General features: G+C 33.0%; 1 protein-coding gene across 1 annotated transcript in view; it reads right to left on the bottom strand.

Moving 5' to 3' along the window:
- Positions 1-19,403, bottom strand: part of LOC129981822 (storkhead-box protein 1-like) — a 92,812-nt gene that overhangs the window by 8,010 nt on the left and 65,399 nt on the right. The window contains exons 2-4 of the mRNA XM_056092846.1: positions 9,904-10,140; positions 2,023-2,255; positions 654-831 (exon numbers count right to left, since the gene is read on the bottom strand). Of these exons, the coding sequence (XP_055948821.1) occupies positions 654-831; positions 2,023-2,255; positions 9,904-10,140 (648 nt within the window). The remainder of the gene's footprint in view (positions 1-653; positions 832-2,022; positions 2,256-9,903; positions 10,141-19,403) is intronic.

Here is a 19,403-nt window from a genome sequence, read left to right as displayed (position 1 = left end):
CTCACCACCATTATGAAATAAAAATAAAAAATATAATGATTTTAGAATGCACAAGTTTGCCCAAAAACGTGCTTCCCAGGCGTATGTCTTACAGATTGCTTTGTAGTCCTTAATGCGCTAAATATTTGCCTCAGGTTGGTTATGTATCTATTTAGCCGAAAAAACATGAAAACGAGATATCTCGTTTCATGTATGGCCGTTTGAAACGAGATATCTCGTTTCACCCGGCCATAACGTTCGGCCTACTGAAAACGAGAAGCCTCGTGACCCGTACGCAATGTATTAACAAATCACTTGAATGGAGATAAAATTGTATATACATTGTGTGATTCACCTGTACAGGAAGGTATGTTGAGTATTTGCTATCACTAGAACGTCAATAAACATTCTGCTATACATTTTTTGTGTATGCTCATTCCTATTCTGCTCTTACATTAATGAACATTAATTAATTAAAATATTAATGAAAATGGTTTATATAATGAAACAAGAACTGTAACAGGTAACATTCATTCAGCAACTTGCTCTGAACACCAAATTTTTCCTTCATTCGATTCAAAAAAATAAAATTTCAAAAAATATTTTGAATCTCGACATCTGTAATCTAAAAATTATGCGAGTCGCATTCACAAAAGAAGACTCCTTTCTCTTACTTTTGGGTAGATCCTGGATGTTTTCGTTGAGCTCGTTTGCCAAGTAACTGAGCCTTTTGGTCTCCTTAAAAGAGCCGCCCCGGTCTACACCTTCATTGCTCTTGGGGCGTCGCTTCATTCGTAGAATTTTCAGAGAGTGACTACGTTCCAGGTATTGCAAGTCCGGGGACGGGGGAACCTGTGAAGAAAAAAAATCATATTACCGCATTGCAACACAACGCGAGTAATAAACATGAAGAAGCCTGCGTTGATTCGGATTTAATATCCACTGTACATCGAGCAAATCGTAACTATAAGAGCAAATGTTCTTTCTTTGTCTGAAATGTTTATATAATATATATGCCATGTTTTCTTCGTTCGTAGAATTCTGCTTTTCACACTAAGAATTTAAATGATTTTTATTGTAAAAATTCTATTATTTTCTTGTTACATTAGATTCATTCTTGTTTGCGTGCCTTATTTATATTTAATCGAAACTACTTGTACATTTTTGAATTTAAAGTATTTTAATTTAAAGGACTGTCTAAATTAGATTTTTTATTTTTCATAAGTTTGTTAATTATCCTTTATTTCAGTGTGCGGGTAAACTTTTAGATCCAAAAGAGAACGGTATAAAGCAAGATTTAGTTTTAAAAATCTTCAATTCAAATTTTTACAGTCCGTGCTTTTCATAAGTCATCATTATTAAACAAAAACGTAATACCAAAAAACTGAAATTTTGCGAGAGGTAATTATTTTCTCTTTTACATAATAAGAAGCAAAATTTAAAGAAAAAAGTGTGGAAAGTGTAAATAAAATAAATACAAAAGCATTCCAGAAATAACTGTTTCTGGTCCATAAACTTCGTATAAGTATTGTTATCAGTGTTTAAAGATTTTTCAACATTCTGACGGTATTACTCAGCAAGTAATATACTATCAAAAATTAATATCACCCTTTAATTTTTATAGTTAGAATGGCTCTAAAAGGAAACTTTAGGAAGAAAAAATCTAGTACATCCTTCAGAAATTATTAAAAAAAAAAAAAAAAAAAAAAAAAAAAACGAAATGACCTTTAAAGTTGAAGAGTACTTTCAATCAGATTAGTTATATTAATGCCCCATTTTAAAGCAACACAAGGGCTATTTTTTCTGGGACAGATATCATGATTCTGAACCGCGATCAGTTGACGAGGGCGATACCTGAGCTAACATTGTCCTCTTCAAGTTTCCACATCACACCAGCAGCAAGACGTTTGGCCCTGACGGATTTAACATGTTCCGAAGCCAAGATCTTACCACAAGGTCACCGTACTTTCAATCAGAATGTTAGGAGGAAAATCATTCTAAATAAACTTTAAATGAATTACAATTTTTTTTTTTAAGAAGTACCTGCGTAATCTGGCAGGAGACATCTTTACTGCGCTGCGAGGCGTGCAGGAATGCGGAAGAGGAGCACTTCCAGGCTGCGGCAATGTCCATCTCGTCCACCTGAATGGCCAGCGAGCACTCCTTGCGTCCGTGCAGCTTCACGATGGCCTCCTCGTTAGTCATCAGCATCTGCCGCTCGCAGAGAGGGCTGACCGCACGCTGTCGGTATGTCTCCGGACTCACCACGAAGTAACCTACAAGAGAGAAAAAAACCATTCTTGATTTTCCCTCAGAAAATATTTCAAAGTATTAAAGAATATTACAAAATAATTTAAAGGGAATTCCAGAAATATTTTATTACATATTTACCTAAACTATGAAATCTCAACTACTGTCCATCCAAGTAGTTGAAAATGGAAGTCAATTACTAAGAACGACTTCTACTGGAAAAGTTTGGAATCAAAATAATATAAATTATCCGGTTTTGGTCTTGTCCGATTATTTATAACTTAACATTTGGTTTTGTTATACTGATTTGTTATTTAAATTGCTTTTTCTATAAAATTTAAAATGATTGTTGAAATATTTAATTATAAAAATTGAAATAGATGCTGATTTTATGAAAAATTTGGAGCATACATTCAATTTTCACTAATAATCATTACCAATAGGAAAACAAATGAGATAGTAACGAAAAACTATTTTTCTGGTAATTTTTTATATTTTTAATATTTTATTCATTGAATATAATTAATTTTTTTCTGTGATTTTCATGTCGGCAATTGTAGTAATGGTTAGAATGTTGGAGGTTTATCATTATTGTATTGATTCTAAATCTAATCGATAGATGGCGCCATATTCGCCTCATATTTCCCAATTTTTGATATACTTTCAATTTACTAAATTATTCCTATTGAAAATCTCATTACTTTTCTAATAATGAAGATAATAAGGAAGCATAGTATTTACTTTCTATTATAATTTTAATACTAATTTAACAATTTAATTCAATATGATTTTAAAAATATTTTTAATTATACAAAGCAGCGTTTGAAAGAAGACCTCCCCTAAGAATTCTCATTCGACTAACTATTTTCTCAGATCCTGCCTTCGAAATCATGACCTACAAATGCATGATGCAACCGATTAGAAAATCTTTCAGGATTCAGACAGCATAAAAACGGCGAAATATCATTCACCAACAAAATTACGGGGGCTTTTTACAAAATACTAAGAGAATCGGTTTGTTAAAAATTAATTGCAAAGTCTGTATTCATTTCTAAAGACACATTTAAATACACATCGCATTAAAACCTTCTAGAAATCATTTCGCAATGACCATAGTATATGTTTACGATAAAGCAAACACTTCAATAAATTGCGTTTCATTATATTCACACTTTACCGTTAGGGATTTCCTTTCATTTCATTGCTTACAGTGAAATGGCAGATTTGTGCACCTAACTGCATAATTACATTTAAATCTGTAATAAAACAACATTTAAATTCAAAAAAATAAAATCATTTAGTTTAGCTGAAGTATTCTAAGAGCTCTTCACTTTCTCACAAAGAGTAAAATAGCAATACCTTATTCCAAACAGAATGTGTCGTCTGCTCAAGAAATTCGTATACCAAGCGGTTAACAAACCTCATTTTGTAGAATAGCACTTTACATCAACAAAACATGTAATATATCTGACAATTCATCGTTTTTCACAAGTAGCAAGTGAATCTGCATAAAAAGTTTCAGCTGAATAACATTTTAGAAAAATTTTCAAATACCCCTTTTCCGAAGTTTTAACCTCAAACAAAAGAAAATGAATATTCAATAAAACAGATGAGTTTCCGTTAAAGCAACAAGAAAGAAACCAACACTTATGAGTATCCAATGAGAGAGACAGGGGAAAAAGCCGATAAAACGAAGCCGAATTTCAGATAAGGCGAGTAAAAGAAAGAAAAAAATGAAAAGAAAACACGATTCCATTTTATATTTTTATTTACTTATTTATTTTTGTATTTTCTATGATCGTGATACTCTCAGGGTGACGCAATACTCAAACGGAGAGAAAGAGGTTCTACAGCTCTATAGATTTAAGGGACGCGTCTCCACTATATGAAAGTAAAATAAAACATTCATTACGAAAAAAAAAAAATATCCCTCAGAGAAATGAAAGGCGATTCTGACATCTAGATCAAAATAACGGAATGAAATGAGTCCCTTTTAAAAGTTTATTCTTGATTATAGGGTGATCAAATCAAATGGAAGGTTCCTAGACTTCTCTGTAGGAGAGATACTCGCCAATGTCACCTAAATGTTGTGTACATGTTCTCCATAGTACGTAGGTTTAATTTCTGAAGAAAAAAAAAATTAGTTTACATTTCTGTCACTAGGGGAGGAAAAGATGATGTGGAGCAGGCCATTTCTATATTTCTTAGCATGTCTAATAATGATCGCTTAAGGACACCATCATGTGGAGAGGAAAAGTGCTAGAGGGAAATAGTTTAAATTGTATCAAATGAAATTAATTACAAACTAAGCAAAAAAAAAGTTGAGTTATAACTTTATTGCTTCACATGTGAATCATACTGTCATCATAGATACGATTCGATATGCTTCCATTTCTTTCTTCTAGAAATACCATTCGATGCGCCGAACATTCCACTGCAGAATGTAAGTCATTCGCTTGGAGTTCGAACAGATGTTGTGAAACTCCGTTTTTCAGAACAGTTTTCCGATACATTTTCCTTATGAATGCAGCTGTTAAATGTCCACAACCAAAGTTCAACATCCGCAATCAAAATTGAAGATTTAGATAGGGTTACTTAGACAGTCAAATGCGCAACATATTCCGCGGAATGTTGGAACTGACTTGTTAATCACTCTGTCATTCGAAAAGTCACGGTGTAAAAACGTTTGATCATGTAACGCAATATGCGAAGGCGTATCAACTCTCTAGAAGATTGTGGTGTCCTAGTTGAAGCGATGGAATATTTAAGTTCAGGAACATTCATGTAGAGTCTTCAACCCCGATACCGTATTTTCCTCATAGAAATGAAAAACAATGACAAAAGATGAAGGATAGCACTGTCAGTTTCGGAGGGTGCAGTGCAATCATTTGATGAACATGAGATGCTACAGGTGCGTGTGTTTGCAGCGTCTTACAAGTCTGGGATATCTTAAACGGGTGAAACTTCAGGACATTTTTCATTACTATCTGCATTGTCGTATATAGTATCACGATTTATACGATGATGCATGTGCATTATTGCTACCATTTGCATTTGTTGCTCCTTGCTTCATTACTACTGTTGACAGTTGCAAGTTCAACTTCCAGTTGTCTAGTTGATTTGTGGCCTCGTCCGATTTTACACCGATCTCTTGTTAAATTGTTAGAGAGCTACTGAGTAAACATTTTACATATTGAAATTCTCTAAAATTTTACATATCGAAATGCCCTGGTTTTAACATCTCTTATTGAATGCCCCGGTCTCCTGTTGAATAGTTAGGTTGCCACTGAGTAAACAATTTACATATCGAAATGCTCAAAATGAGTGAATTGCGAAATTTAGTTTCATGATGGAATTCTTGTTTGATATCAAAATGTTTCACAGCTCCTTATATCGGAAGAGTATGTTGTGTATATTAAGAAATATATAAATTCTCTGTTCCGCAACGCCATATAACGGCCAAAATATGAACTTTTTTGTTGTTACTGCTGCTGCAAAAATCTTAACTATATACACAAGCGACCATGTGTACGAAATTTTTGTGAAATTGGCTAAGTATTTTTTTTCCATAGAAAAGTCTGAACATTTTTTTAATTAGAATTACCAATACAACGCTTAAGAAGCTAAAAAAAATTGTTTGTTGATTATCACAAAGCGTATGTATATACATACGGTGTACAACTATAACAAATACAGTACTAAAATGTGCTTTAAATACTAAATTATTAAAAGTATTGCATTATTAATATATTGTTATTCTTGTGCAATTAAGAAAAAAATGTAAGGAAATAAATTTAGTATCGTTAAAAAAATTATTTTTTAAATTTTGAAATGGTGTAAAAATTATTCTTGTGCAATTCGTATTAAGAAAAAACGTAGACATTACGAATATTTTTAATTGAAATAACTAACAATAATAATAATAAATTAATATAATGCGATTAAAATATTTAAAAGGAATTTTTATAATTCTTTCTTAATGAGGAAACCAAAACTCAAGAAGTGACTACGTGCCAAATTTGGTATATCTACGTCTAGTGGTCTATTCTGCAGATAGCTTTAAACATTTTTCACGTCATGTATGTCTTATTTCACGATTTCAACTACTACCCAGCCATTATTTTGAAAAGTAGTCAATTAACAATTGAAACCTGATAACAAAAAATTCCATTCTATGAAATGTAGTTATTATATGTGCAAATGTAAGAATGAAATCTATTAATATAACTTCATTTTACGTCCCATTTACATTACAGTTGTAGATATACTACTATCTTACGTATGTCTGCATTTCCTCATTTTATTGATATGTCTCTTTTAACATGACAATGTTCAAATTATTGGTAATTATTATCGGTAAGTTGAACAGCGTAATGCGGAAGTTCTTTAAAAATTCTACAGAGAAGACTGTTGAGCAACCAAATTTGGTACACAGTTATTTCTTGGGCATTAAGTACTCACCAAGAAGTTTATGAATTTAAACATATTTTAATTAATTAAAAATTAAATGCTTTTTTAGTGTTTTTCTCAATAACTTCGAAAAATATTATCTTCCAAATGCTATTTTTACAAAAGATTAAAATTCGAAAATTTAGCTTTTCAGTGATATCAAATTTATTTCTCTGCAGTTGTTTTTCTGCTAAAGTAATTACTTTTTGAAACTAATTAAATAATCAAATTAAGTAATAAAGTACAATTTCGTAACAACGTGTTTACTTAAAATAATAATATCCAACAAAATAATAATGACTCGACAGTATCCAATAAAACATTCACCCTGACTGTTCACAATATTTCAATATTGTGAACAGTCAAAGTGAATATTTTAATAGCTCATGTATTAAACGATAGAAAACATTAGATTTTTCAATTTGCTTCAGATTAATGTTTTAATATACAAGGTGGATGTATTAAAGTTCCACTTTTAAATGGTCATAAAAGGAAAACTACTGGACCAAATATTATCAGACTTGGTAATATTTTGAATCAGGTCATAAAAATTTCTTTTCCGCCGAAAAAAATAAAAAGTTCAAAAACTCACTACAGGGGGTAAATGGCGCTGTATATAAAAAGGCGATACACCGACATATGCGTAACATTCCTCCTGATATGCTAAGAGCTACTGTCAAGAATGCAGTAATACGATTAAGCGTGTTTCAAGAAAATGGTGGGCGCCACATTGAACATGCTTTGTAATACTTTTCAGAAGCGGTTAAACGCATTTTAAACGGATGTCTTGATGTCTTATTTTGTTTAATCATATAGAAAACATCACCATCCCCCCCCCCGCCCGGGTGGTGAGTTTTTGAAATTTTCTTTTTTGGCAAAAAAGAAATTCCCATGATTTCTTTTAAACTATTACCAAGTTTGACAACATTTAGTTCAGTAGTTTTTCTTTTATTACTATTTCAAAGTGGAACTTTAATTATAACCACCCTGTACATTAAATCATTGGATGTTTCTTATTCTTATAATGTGTTTTTCGCAGACATTCTTTCTGTTAATGAAGTGACAAAAAAAATGTAATTGCTGATACAATAAAACTAGACGAAGTTGAAAAGAAGCCTAACATATTGTCACGCCATGATATTTTAGATTAAAAGTTTAAAGCATTCTTAATTTCCCCTTATACTTTCTTGTGTACAGCTGATCACCACTGAGAGAGACACTATCGACAACATGTCCCCCTATACTGCATAAAAATTTCACAGTATACTTTTTTGTTCTGTGTGAAGAATTCTTGTGTGTTTTTCCATCCTGAGAAACAGTGTTAAGAATAATTTTTCTCCTTTTTCCGTAGACAAACGACTCGTTGGAGCCCAAAATTAAACTAATGGAGTGCAATGAACGTGCGTCACGTGAACATTAATTGCCTTTAATAAATTTCTTCAACGTTGTTGTGGTCGTTAAGTGTTTCATTTCTCTCATATGGAGAAGATCACAAACATTTGAGAGAGGTGGATAACAGAATAGTTTTGAAAAGCATTTTTTAAAAGCCCGGAAGGAAACATACAATCTTTTGCTACGAAACCCCGACGATTTCGTTATGTGCTGCATTAACCTAATAGCAAGTCTGGTCTTTCAACATGCGAAAATGAAAAATACAGTAAAAAATTTACAGACAAATTGTTTCACGTTAGTTGTCGACCTTCCATCAATGCTACATAAGATATAAGAAGGAATATCTATAAAATAATACATAAAACAATATATCAGATATATATAAATATAAAGTAATATATCATATTGATGATAACGAAAATATTTCTTAACTTTGTAGATGTCAAAGATGTACAAGGGAAGTCAATATATAGGGTAGCCATAAAATAACTTTCCCTGTTTGGGGGCATCTACAGCTAAAAAGAATGAACGAAATGAAACCGCATTTCATATGAAGACTGTGGAAGGCATGGGAAGATGAATTCCGCATAAAAAAAAATTAGTACTAAAAGTTGCCAATGGGAGAAATATTAGCGCTGCTGTCACGTACGAAAGAAGAAATTTGTAGATCGAAATGGATTATATAAAATTCGTAAAATGACAGCAGCACCATGCATACTATACATTATACACAACGGAAAAGCAAGCGATCTGTTAGCAGTTCGTTCTTGACTATTCATGTGTTCTTGAATCCTGTTGGGGATTGGCTGTTGATGTGTGGCTTAATATGAGTCCTATCTTACTTCAGCATGCTTCACTGGAAAGATTGTTCTACACAGTGTAATGTCGTGGCTGCTCTTAAGCAAACCTGCATGTCTGGAAACAGAACATAAGACGAGATGTTATGAGTATCGAAACCGACACTTTACAAGCATCAGTGGAAACATCATACACCATATGCAATATGTTGTACACAGGGAAGGTCAGAATATTGAAAACGCTGCACGGCGTCCAGGGAACCTTAATATTGATGAATAAAAAATTATTTTCTCTGAGTTTCATAAATTCATTTATAACTGTGCTCCCACAGCACCAGTATTTCCTTTATCAGCAACTTCCGGTACATATTTTTTTTCTTCCAAATTCATCTTACCATGCCTTCCACAATCTGCATATGAAATATGGTTTCATTTCGTTCATTCGTTTTAGCTGCAGAGGCCGCCAAACAGAAAAAGTTCTTTTATGGCTACCTTGCACGATAGTTCATATGCAGTCCATGCAACTTATATTCCAACAGACACAAGTAATAGCTTGCAGTTGAAATTTTAGCTATCACAAATATAATTTTAAATTCATCAAGTTAAAATTTGGGCAAAAACTAAAAAAAACCTAGTAGAAAAAAAAATGATTGACAGATTTTCAATTATTAAACAAAAACATCATTGTAGAAAAAGAATTTAATGATAGTTAGAAATTACCTCTACAAAAAAATTCAAGTTGTTAATTTTTCTCTTTGAAGGCAAAATAAGAAACTGTAAAATCGTCGCAGCTAAAATTTTAGTTCCGAAATCACCGTCGACTATTACCTACAATCGATGATTCTCTCTTACATATGTATTTAGTAACTGAGGTAAGAATTCCCTGTTTTAACACAAATACAAAATCTTTTATAACCGTATAGTCAAACTTTCATTAAAACCTTTGATTAGCGGAAACAATAGCAGTGTCGTTTACTACACTTTTTTTTCACTTACCAATCGACTAGCAAAAACTTATAAAATGAAAATCACCCACCATTTCCCGTGTGGTAGAGTTTCCGCTCCTTGATGAGTCCCCCGAGAGTCTTGTAGAGGATGTCCTCGGCCGGCACCTGCATCTCGGGGAAGTTCTCCTCCAACTTCACTCGGATGGTGGAGGTCGAGGCCTGCACTCCGTCTCCGTTCAGGTCAGCAACTACTTTGCACAAAGCTTCGGATAAGGGTGCGAACTGCGTTTGGGACACGGGCACCATCTCCACGACGCCGATATCCCCTGGAGGAAGAAATAAAAAAGCAAATTCAAAATAGCTCTAGATTGAAAATGGACTAACTTAATTAAATATTGTAACTCCAAGCCATAGATTCCCAATGAAAATAGTACTGCTCTCCAGTGGAGGGTAGAATCTTTCATAAAGGCGGTAGCTGACCCAGAGGTAATATTTGAACATGATTAATTATTAAGGAAAAGGGAATGTTTAAAATGTTTTTTTTTCCTTGTAAAAGTGGAAGTGAACCAGAAAAATCTGAGAAATTTTGCTTTAGGTCCATGGTCACTGGTACAGAGAATAGGCCCTATACAAGGCCACAGAATTCCTGAAGTCTACATCAGCAACATCTACCATCTACGTCGACAATAGGGCCAGCATCTTAGCAGCAAAAAATCCAAACTCTAATAACAAATGTGCCAGGAAAATCTTTGCAATACTCTCTACAAATGCAAACATAAAGATATCCTGGATAAAAGCCCACGCCGGATATGCAGGTAACGAGAAAGCGGATAGACTTGCCAAACAAGCTGCTGATTCAGACAGCCCTATCCAGCCCGAACCATACCCAATTTCATTCATAAAGTCCAGTCTAAGGCGAACCATGTTGGAAAAGTGGCAAACGGAATGGGACAATGGCCGAAACTGGAAGATTCATCTACCAGCTTCTTCCAAAAGCCACTCAACAACTTACGCCCTGGAGAAGGGAAGAAATTCTCTTCTTCACAGGCCATGGCCCATTTCCCACCTACTTAAAAAGGTTCAATTTAGCAGACGAACCTTACTGCAATTGCGGCAAAGTGGGGTCACTACTCCACTACGCAACAGAATGCATTTTAACTACATCTTATCACCTAACGAAACCATCAGCTAACCTTCAACAGGCCTGGTTCTCCAGGGTAGCAGATAACTCTCTCAGCAGGGCAAAGATCAGAAAAATGGTTCAATTCTTGCATGAAAAGTCACAGCTGTTCAGATACTGACCACCACTCCTATAACATCGGAAAACCCATCTCACCACCTGCACGACAAGACTTCCACCCAGGCCCGGAAACTCCAACCACCAACGCAGCGCATCCTCAAGCTCAGACAACTCCATTCAGTCCTGCATAGCCCATGACATCCCTGCTCCAACCCAACCTAAAACCAACCATTCCTGCTCTAACCTAGCCAAGTCAGCTCCTCACCAGTCTAACCGAATTCAACTCGCCTACTCCAATGCAACCCACTGCAGCCTAAAAATCTTTAACCTAGCCAACTACAACTTAGCCAAAATCAGCTCCACATCATCAGCCCAATCACCATTACCTCCACATCATTAGCTTAGCCATCTGTAATCCTTCCAGCCCCAAGCTCCTATCTAGTCGTTCCCACCTCAGTCAGCTAATTCAGCCCAGTCCCTCAGCATAGCATTCACCAAACACAAACCAAATGTGGTTATACACCAGAACGGTCCACACATTTGTAGAAGGAACCGCAACTGTAACCAGCAATGTAACTTATCTGTATATCAAAAGGAACATTTTCTGTACATATTGTAAATACTTTTTTTTTTCTCTTTTGTAACCAAGTATTTGATTTAGATAAAGTGGCACGGGGGTCTGGATCTACTCTCACTCTCCATGTCCACCCAACTGTTTAAATAATCGTAAAGATTATAGTCGCAGGGGCATGGAGAGGTGTTAAGGTTAAGGTACAGGGAATAAATTAAAAAATGGACTAAATGATTCATCATTATTTATTACATTTCGATAAAATGTCAACATAAAAAAAATCTATAAATAATCTAAAATGATACCAATATTTACGGAAATAAATTATAAAAAGAACTTTAAAATATTTACATTAGTTAGTGTTTCTGTATATCAGGGATGATCGATCGATGATTCTGAAGTCGATCGTGATCGATAGGTGGACCGCCAAGCCAGTCTGGGATGGCCTCCTTTACTAAGACCTAAGACGCGCACATTCAACGTACCATATTTATGGAACACAGACGAAAAATTTCAAAAATATTTGTGACGAGTTGTTTAAAAACGGAGGTATATTAAACAAATAGAAATATTATGAAGAAATAGTAAAACTTCACAATGAATTCAAGAGACGTTTTCAATTTACTAGTCTAGAACCAATTGTTACATTCATGTGTTACCCATTTGGTAATGTTGATGTGAAAGAAATAAAAGAAAATATAAATTGTATATTCTCTTTCTCCTTTAAGGAAAATGAAGTTTTCTCTTTCAAAATGGCATAATTTTAAAAGCACGTAGTTCAGAACCTAAGAAAAACTTTTGTTATCTAATGGACGAAGTAAAGTATCTTAATTTTAAAAAAGAATTGTACATCATTTAGCATTGTTCTTTGGCTCTACTTACTTGAGTGAATCTTCATTTTCAACGATGAATATAATTAAGACTACCCAAACTAGAGAAAAGTCTGCCCACCCCTGCTATATATTAATCGAATTTAATTGATATATGTTATTAGACACTTCTTAACGATGAAAAAATTTGTTTGAATTTTGAAGGAACTGTGTAAACTCTGATTCAATAATTGATATGTTTCTTAAATTTTGTGTAAATATTTTTGAAAGATGTGTAAAATGTACATCCATTACTTAGAAACTTTCACAGAGATAAGAGCATTTTGTTACACAAAGAAACAACATTCATTCTTCGGATTACTTCACTTCCTGCAGCTTTTTATATAGCAAATAAAAAGGAGAATTACGCATTCAAATCCTCAAAATAACCGAGAGATAATTTTGCCACCATTTGTGTTCACGATCTGTGACATTTCAAATATTTGCATATCGGTAGCCAAATTATCATCTCGAAAATAAATTTGAAAAAAGAAGGGGGAAAAAAAGGTCTTCGAATCTCCTTCCACTGCTAAACACTTTCAGAAAATAAGCAAATTTCGAATTTTCTTCCGGTTTATAAGCTGGGGCAAGAGACGGAGAAATAAAATAAAACAGAGAAAAGGAAGTGCAGTTTTCAAGTACTAAAGTACATCGAACTGAAAATTTGGTTTTGATGGAAAAGAAAAAAAAGATGCCACAACATTTAAGTGACGACAGGCTTTCTCTGAGATGTCTTTGTTGTTGTTTTTTTTTTTGTTATCACATGACAAAAACAGCATGCTATTTGCTCAGTAGAATCGGTGACACATTCAACCAGCAGGAATGCAATCGACTTTCCTGTATACGAACACAGGAATGCGGCACATTTTGAGATTCTTGCATAATGATGAAAACCGAATATGTATTATGAGCGTTTTATTTTATTTATTTTTTTCAATCGATAACATCCAAAATTTCATACACACCAACATCGATAACAAAACCAAGAATCATATTTTATTTAACTAAGACGCTCCGTTTCTAATCATCTCAAACCACACACGAGAATATGTGCAAACGAGAGGTGATCAACACTTTGATGAATATGACTTCAATTTCACTCAGACCTGCGATTTTGATGATAAAACGATACGATTAAATTCGTCTTTCTTATTGTAATTTCGAACTGTCGCGCCCTCGTCCTTACGAGTGAAGAGATGCACAGAGGGGATTTCAATCAAAATTTGGTGGATGTTTACGATCTAGTGTAAGTATTGAGGATGAAATGAGACTGTTTCATCTTTTGCGGTATCGTGTGTGATGGCAGAGATGGATCATTTTCAGCAAAGCCTTGAACTAAGAAAGGTTTGAAACTTGGAGGCTCCTCAAAATTTGAAAATCGAATATTGCAATACTTTCTTTTTGAATGTTTCGTACAGAAAGAAAGTAAGCATGTTCATGTAAGCAAAAGTTGCATGTATGTGTTTTCTCTAAATTATTAACCTTGCAGCTGCATATCCCGCGATTTCCGCGGGTTGACAACAGTCCATTTTCTGTTGCATCCCACGTTTTTTGCAGTTTAGAGTGTTCATTTTTACGAATTACAGATTTCTATTTTATTATGTTATTATCGTGAACTATATAGTATCAGTTCACTTTCTCTGAAAAATATTTGAAATTATTTGGAAACATCGCATCTAAATAGTGATTTTAAAGTATTACGCAACCAGAGGGTTAAACTCAAGCCAGTGGGGCATTTACTCTTGCCTTTACAGTAAATTTTATTTACAATTGCCCTAATTTGGAATGTTAATGTACTGCACGATAAAAATGGGCAAAAGGGCAGCAGCCTGGATGTTCTTATTTTTGGAAGTATCCCTTTTCCAAATATGTTCAGATATACCATTTCTCAAACAGGTTGAAGTAAATTATTCTCTAGAGAACTGGTTGGCAGATAAAAGCGTGCAAAATTTAATTCAATGGGCGTTATTCAATCATGAATGGTAGATTTATAAAATTTCCAGACGGATAATAACAGCATGATCAACTTCATATCCTTCATAGAGGTTTTAACCAGGATTCAAATCCGAAAAGAATATTCTAGAATTTGCTTATACTTTCTTTTTTTAATTACAGCCAGTCACCCCGTTACCACAGAACTAAGCCGCATGAACAAGGGTTATTGTGACTGCCTGTTATGATCATTACCTAATCAGCTTTTTCACAAGGGGACAACAGCCAGCAAAAGTTCAAAGAATCTTCAGACTGTTAGTAAAAAGTTAGAAATATTTTTCATAATTTTTATAACGTTTTAAAGTTTTCAGGGTATTGTATTGCTTGCGCCTATTCGATTTTTATTCATATGTCCAGATTCTGCAGTTTTAGTTTAATAAGTATTCTTTCTGTCACTGACGAATTTTATAACATGCTTTATGAAATTTTTCAGGTTTTCATATTTGTAAATATAAAATTTTGCAAGTAATTGTTAACTCATTTCTTTATGTACTAGAGTTCTAATATTTTATGCAATTGTGCTTTCCAGATAACATTGTAATATTTTAATAGATTCCTGATTTATTTATCATTTTTAGTGAAGTTAAATAGTTTTCTAAATTATACAATAGTTCCCTAATTAATTTATAAATGGCGCCATCATTTGTGTTGAATTCGTGAAAAAAGGGGGAACATAAGATTCCTTAGCATACTTAATAATGTACCATAATAAAACATATTAAAAAATAAAAAGGAGAAGTAATAGCAGAAATAGAAATAATAATAATAATAATAACAGAAGTAGAAATAATAATAAAAGAACAGAATAATAAAAATAATTAAAAATTAAAATGAAATTTACGATCACAAAATTTCAAGTTATCATGTGAGAAGATTATTATTTTTAAGTCATTATTTGTCTTAATTAATTTAAGTCATTAACCAGTTTACACCGATTTGAAACAATCACGAGACTTCTCTATAGGTCTCTGTCCCCAACCCCCTTCTCTCTCTCTCTCTCTCTCTCTCTCTCTCTCTCTCTCTCTCTCTATATATATATATATATATATATATATATATATAATATATATATATATATATAATTTTTTAACTTTCATTTCCAATTTTTCTAGCTGGCAAACAAAGTTTTGGAGCTCAACTGATTTTGAGATGAAAAAAACTCATCGTTTTTCTAAATATCGCCTCGTGTGTAATCTGATAGTCTCGTGATTGTTTCAAACTCGTTTAAACTGGTTAATGACTTAAATTAATTAAGACAATTCGTAAGAATTACGAGAATTTGAAATCAAGTTTTAACTTTATTGGCGATAAATTCCCAAATGTGACAACCTTCTGCATTATTTTCTAATAATCTTATTTTAATTAGTTGAAATTATCTCTGAACCAACAATCTTTATCGATTAAACAAACAATATTTCAACTTGTTTGATTTATTTTTAAAAAACGTTGCGCGAGTTAGACAATAACATTGTGATTTCCAAAGGAAATACTACAACAGCAGACAATAGATAATTCAAAAGCTATACTGTGAAAGCCGACTCAAAAATAAAATTACATTAGCAGATGGTAGATAATTCAAAAGCTATACTGTGAAAACCGACTCCAAAATAAAACAACATTAATAGAAGATAGATAATGGAAAAATTATACTGTGAAAGCTGACTCCATAATAAACTACATCAGCAGACGGTAGATAGTTCAAAAGCTATACTGTGAAAGCCGATTCCAAAATAAAACAACATTAATAGAAGATAGATAATGGAAAAATTATACTGTGAAAGCTGACTCTATAATAAACTACATCAGCAGATGGTAGATAATTCAAAAGCTATACTGTGAAAACCGACTCCAAAATAAAACAACATTAATAGAAGATAGATAATGGAAAAATTATACTGTGAAAGCTGACTCCATAATAAACTACATCAGCAGACGGTAGATAGTTCAAAAGCTATACTGTGAAAGCCGATTCCAAAATTTAAAAAAAAGGATAAATCGCCAGTTTATTTCCTACGCATTTTGAGGCTTCAACAATTTGTTGCCTTCAAATCTTTTCAAAAACTTCAAGCCAAAACAACATCATGTTCTCACACGTTAATAATTTAAGAAAAGTTTTAAGGTTATAAGTTTAAAGTTAAAGTATAAAGTTTTAAGTTTTAAAATTTAAAACAATATTTTTATTAGGTTAGAGCATAAAATATTTTTTATCAAAAGACTAATGATAAAAACAAAATCATAATAACAATAGTTGAAAGCGATATTATTAGAAAATAAATGTACAATGAATATCATAAAATAAAAAAAAAATCCCTTTATGTTCATTAAAATTAGGATAAATTGATTTAAATTTCCATAGGGATATCTATCAACGATTGGAGCATTTACGATTTTATTTCAACTTCTAGAAATCTGATTAGAAGAACTATTAATAAGTGGGTTTTTAAGTACTACTTTCTTAATTTTAAATGTTGTCCTGAATGACAAGTCTGGTGCCATTTCAGAAAATAGCACATATCAACTCAATGAGATCCCAAGTAAAATATAATTTTTAAATGAATAGTTTGGTATTTCCTTACTACAAACGCTTGGAAGAAAATTTGAAAAATTCCATAATTGTAAATTGTATTATTAAAAGGAAAGAAAAAGGAAATCTCCGACTCTGCTAGAAAAAGTTAATAGTTTAGGTAAAAGCTATGTTCAGACTATGTATCTGCTTCGACACTTAAACTAATTAAATAATATTCTTAAATCTCAGCATTTTTTTTTTTTTTTTGTAAATTATAGAGTGTTTTTTTTAATTAAAATGGGTGAATATTAAATCCAGCAATGAAAAAAACTCATTGATTTTTTTTATTGTATAGAAAGATATATCATCGAAACTCAGAGAAGACATAGAAAGATAAATAAATTATCGAAATTCAGAGAAGAAACCTCCAATATTTTGATGGCAAATAATCTCTTTGCAATAGCAAAAGTATGAATCCTATATATATATATATATATATATATATCTTTCAGTGGTCTCCCAGCATTTTTTCCTGCTAATTTTGGTGGTTCATTCTTTATTTTTTTTATATAGATTCATTTTATTTTTTCGTCATATGCTTTAAAAGTATTACTTCATTAAGTCAAATTATTTGTTTAAATTATTCATGATAAATATTAAATAATGCTTGGCTTTCTTTAATTGATTTCCATTATAACAAACTTACTGTTTATTTATTACTTACAAAATCAATAAATGGTCGTCTTTCAGAGTAATTGAAGCATCATATTCACCAATAAAAAAAATTGGTTATGTTATCTTCAAATTTTTTTTTAATATTATCACTTAAAACTTTCACTTAACAGGCTGTGGCCAAAAACTCCAAGCAAATAATTTAAAAGATTCTATTAAAATTTACTAAATATTTAATTTATTATTATTTTTTCATTAATTCATCATTATTATTTAATTATTGGTAGATTTCGCAACTTCGAAATACAAACTAGACATTTCGTGTAAAAATGTGTCACTTTAGTTTTGCATACTTCAAAAAGTATTGCCAGATAGGAAAAAAAATCAATTTGAAATGCGGCTTCTTAACATCTCAAAATAACGTTTCAAACGGGGGAACTTGATAGTTTTGATATTTAGGTCTGCTAACTACAACTCTCCAATTTAAAGCAAAACGAAAGGGGTTTTAAGAAGGACATTTTCATTTAGGAAATAAATGTGCCTTAATCAGATAACAAATAAATTATTGCCTCGTCTGCAAATTTTCAAGTCGAAGAAGCGAAAGCATGTCTTCCCCCTAGATTTCGGATTCAACCAGCATCGAAGTATTTTCCTCTGTGTATATACTAATTTTATACCTTACTTTTCACCCTTTTGGTTAGTCCCACGGGAGGGAGGGACACCTCGTCATTGAGGATGAAAAGTTTCCGGCATGTTGGTTGGTTCTCCCTTGTGGGTATAAGAAAAGATGTGGTGTTAGCTACCTCCTATCGATGACTTCCTTAGGGAAGTGTTGTATCGTGGCCGGTGATGGTCCTTAAGACTCAAACACAGTTCCCGCCAGTGTTGCTGTCGCGGAGGTCCGGTCATTCAAGTTTTTCCGTGTGCCTTTGGGCGGGTCGGAGTAGTCAGCCTATGATAACCCTTTTGATCAGACAGGCAGGTTCAGTTGATCTTAAAGGCTTAGTAATACAGCATCTGAAGAGATTCCTCCAAAGAAAAATACTATTGCCGTAGCATCTGTACAACACGTAATAAAAAGATTAAAAATGCTTGCTTTGAAGACGATCGACAAACAGTAAAAAAAAATTTTTTTAAGTGGTTATCAAAATTGCCTGCTTAAAATTCATGACAAAGAATCATTTTTAATTAACATCTTCCTCCAGAAAATGTACATCACGAATCTCACGATATTCACTTCACTTCACATGATTACAGACGGTTGAAAAAAAACAGTAGACTGAGTACACCTCTTCGTCAGTTCTTTCGAAAAACGTCAGTCACCGAAAGAGAAACATTTTTGGAGAAGACAAACACAAACAGTAGTTGAGTTTTATTGAATTCCTCGTCAGGTCATTCTGGTGGTGGGAATGGATCTCCAACAAGGAAAGGGAGGGGTAGAGGGTAGTGAGATGGATATCTGCGGACGCAGACCTTCCGGTAGTCGGTGGTATAAACCCGCGGAAGTCGTGGGTGGTTATGCGAAAGCAATCCGTAAATGAGCTACTTTGTTAGCTGACTATGACTGTCACCGTCGGCAAAATAAAAGCGACAGCTCGAAGACTCAATACCAAGGAAATCCCACTCATTGTGAAGAAAGCATGGAATTTATAACTGACAGCATGCAATGTAAAACTATTGAATGTGAATATATATTTAAAAGAAAATGATTTTTTTGAAGAGAATTAGATTAACGATAA

The sequence above is a fragment of the Argiope bruennichi genome, chromosome 8, assembly GCF_947563725.1.
Source record: "Argiope bruennichi chromosome 8, qqArgBrue1.1, whole genome shotgun sequence".
NCBI lineage: Eukaryota > Metazoa > Arthropoda > Arachnida > Araneae > Araneidae > Argiope > Argiope bruennichi.
The sequence above is the reverse complement of the archived record's forward strand: the minus strand, read 5'-3'. Positions and strand labels throughout refer to the sequence as shown.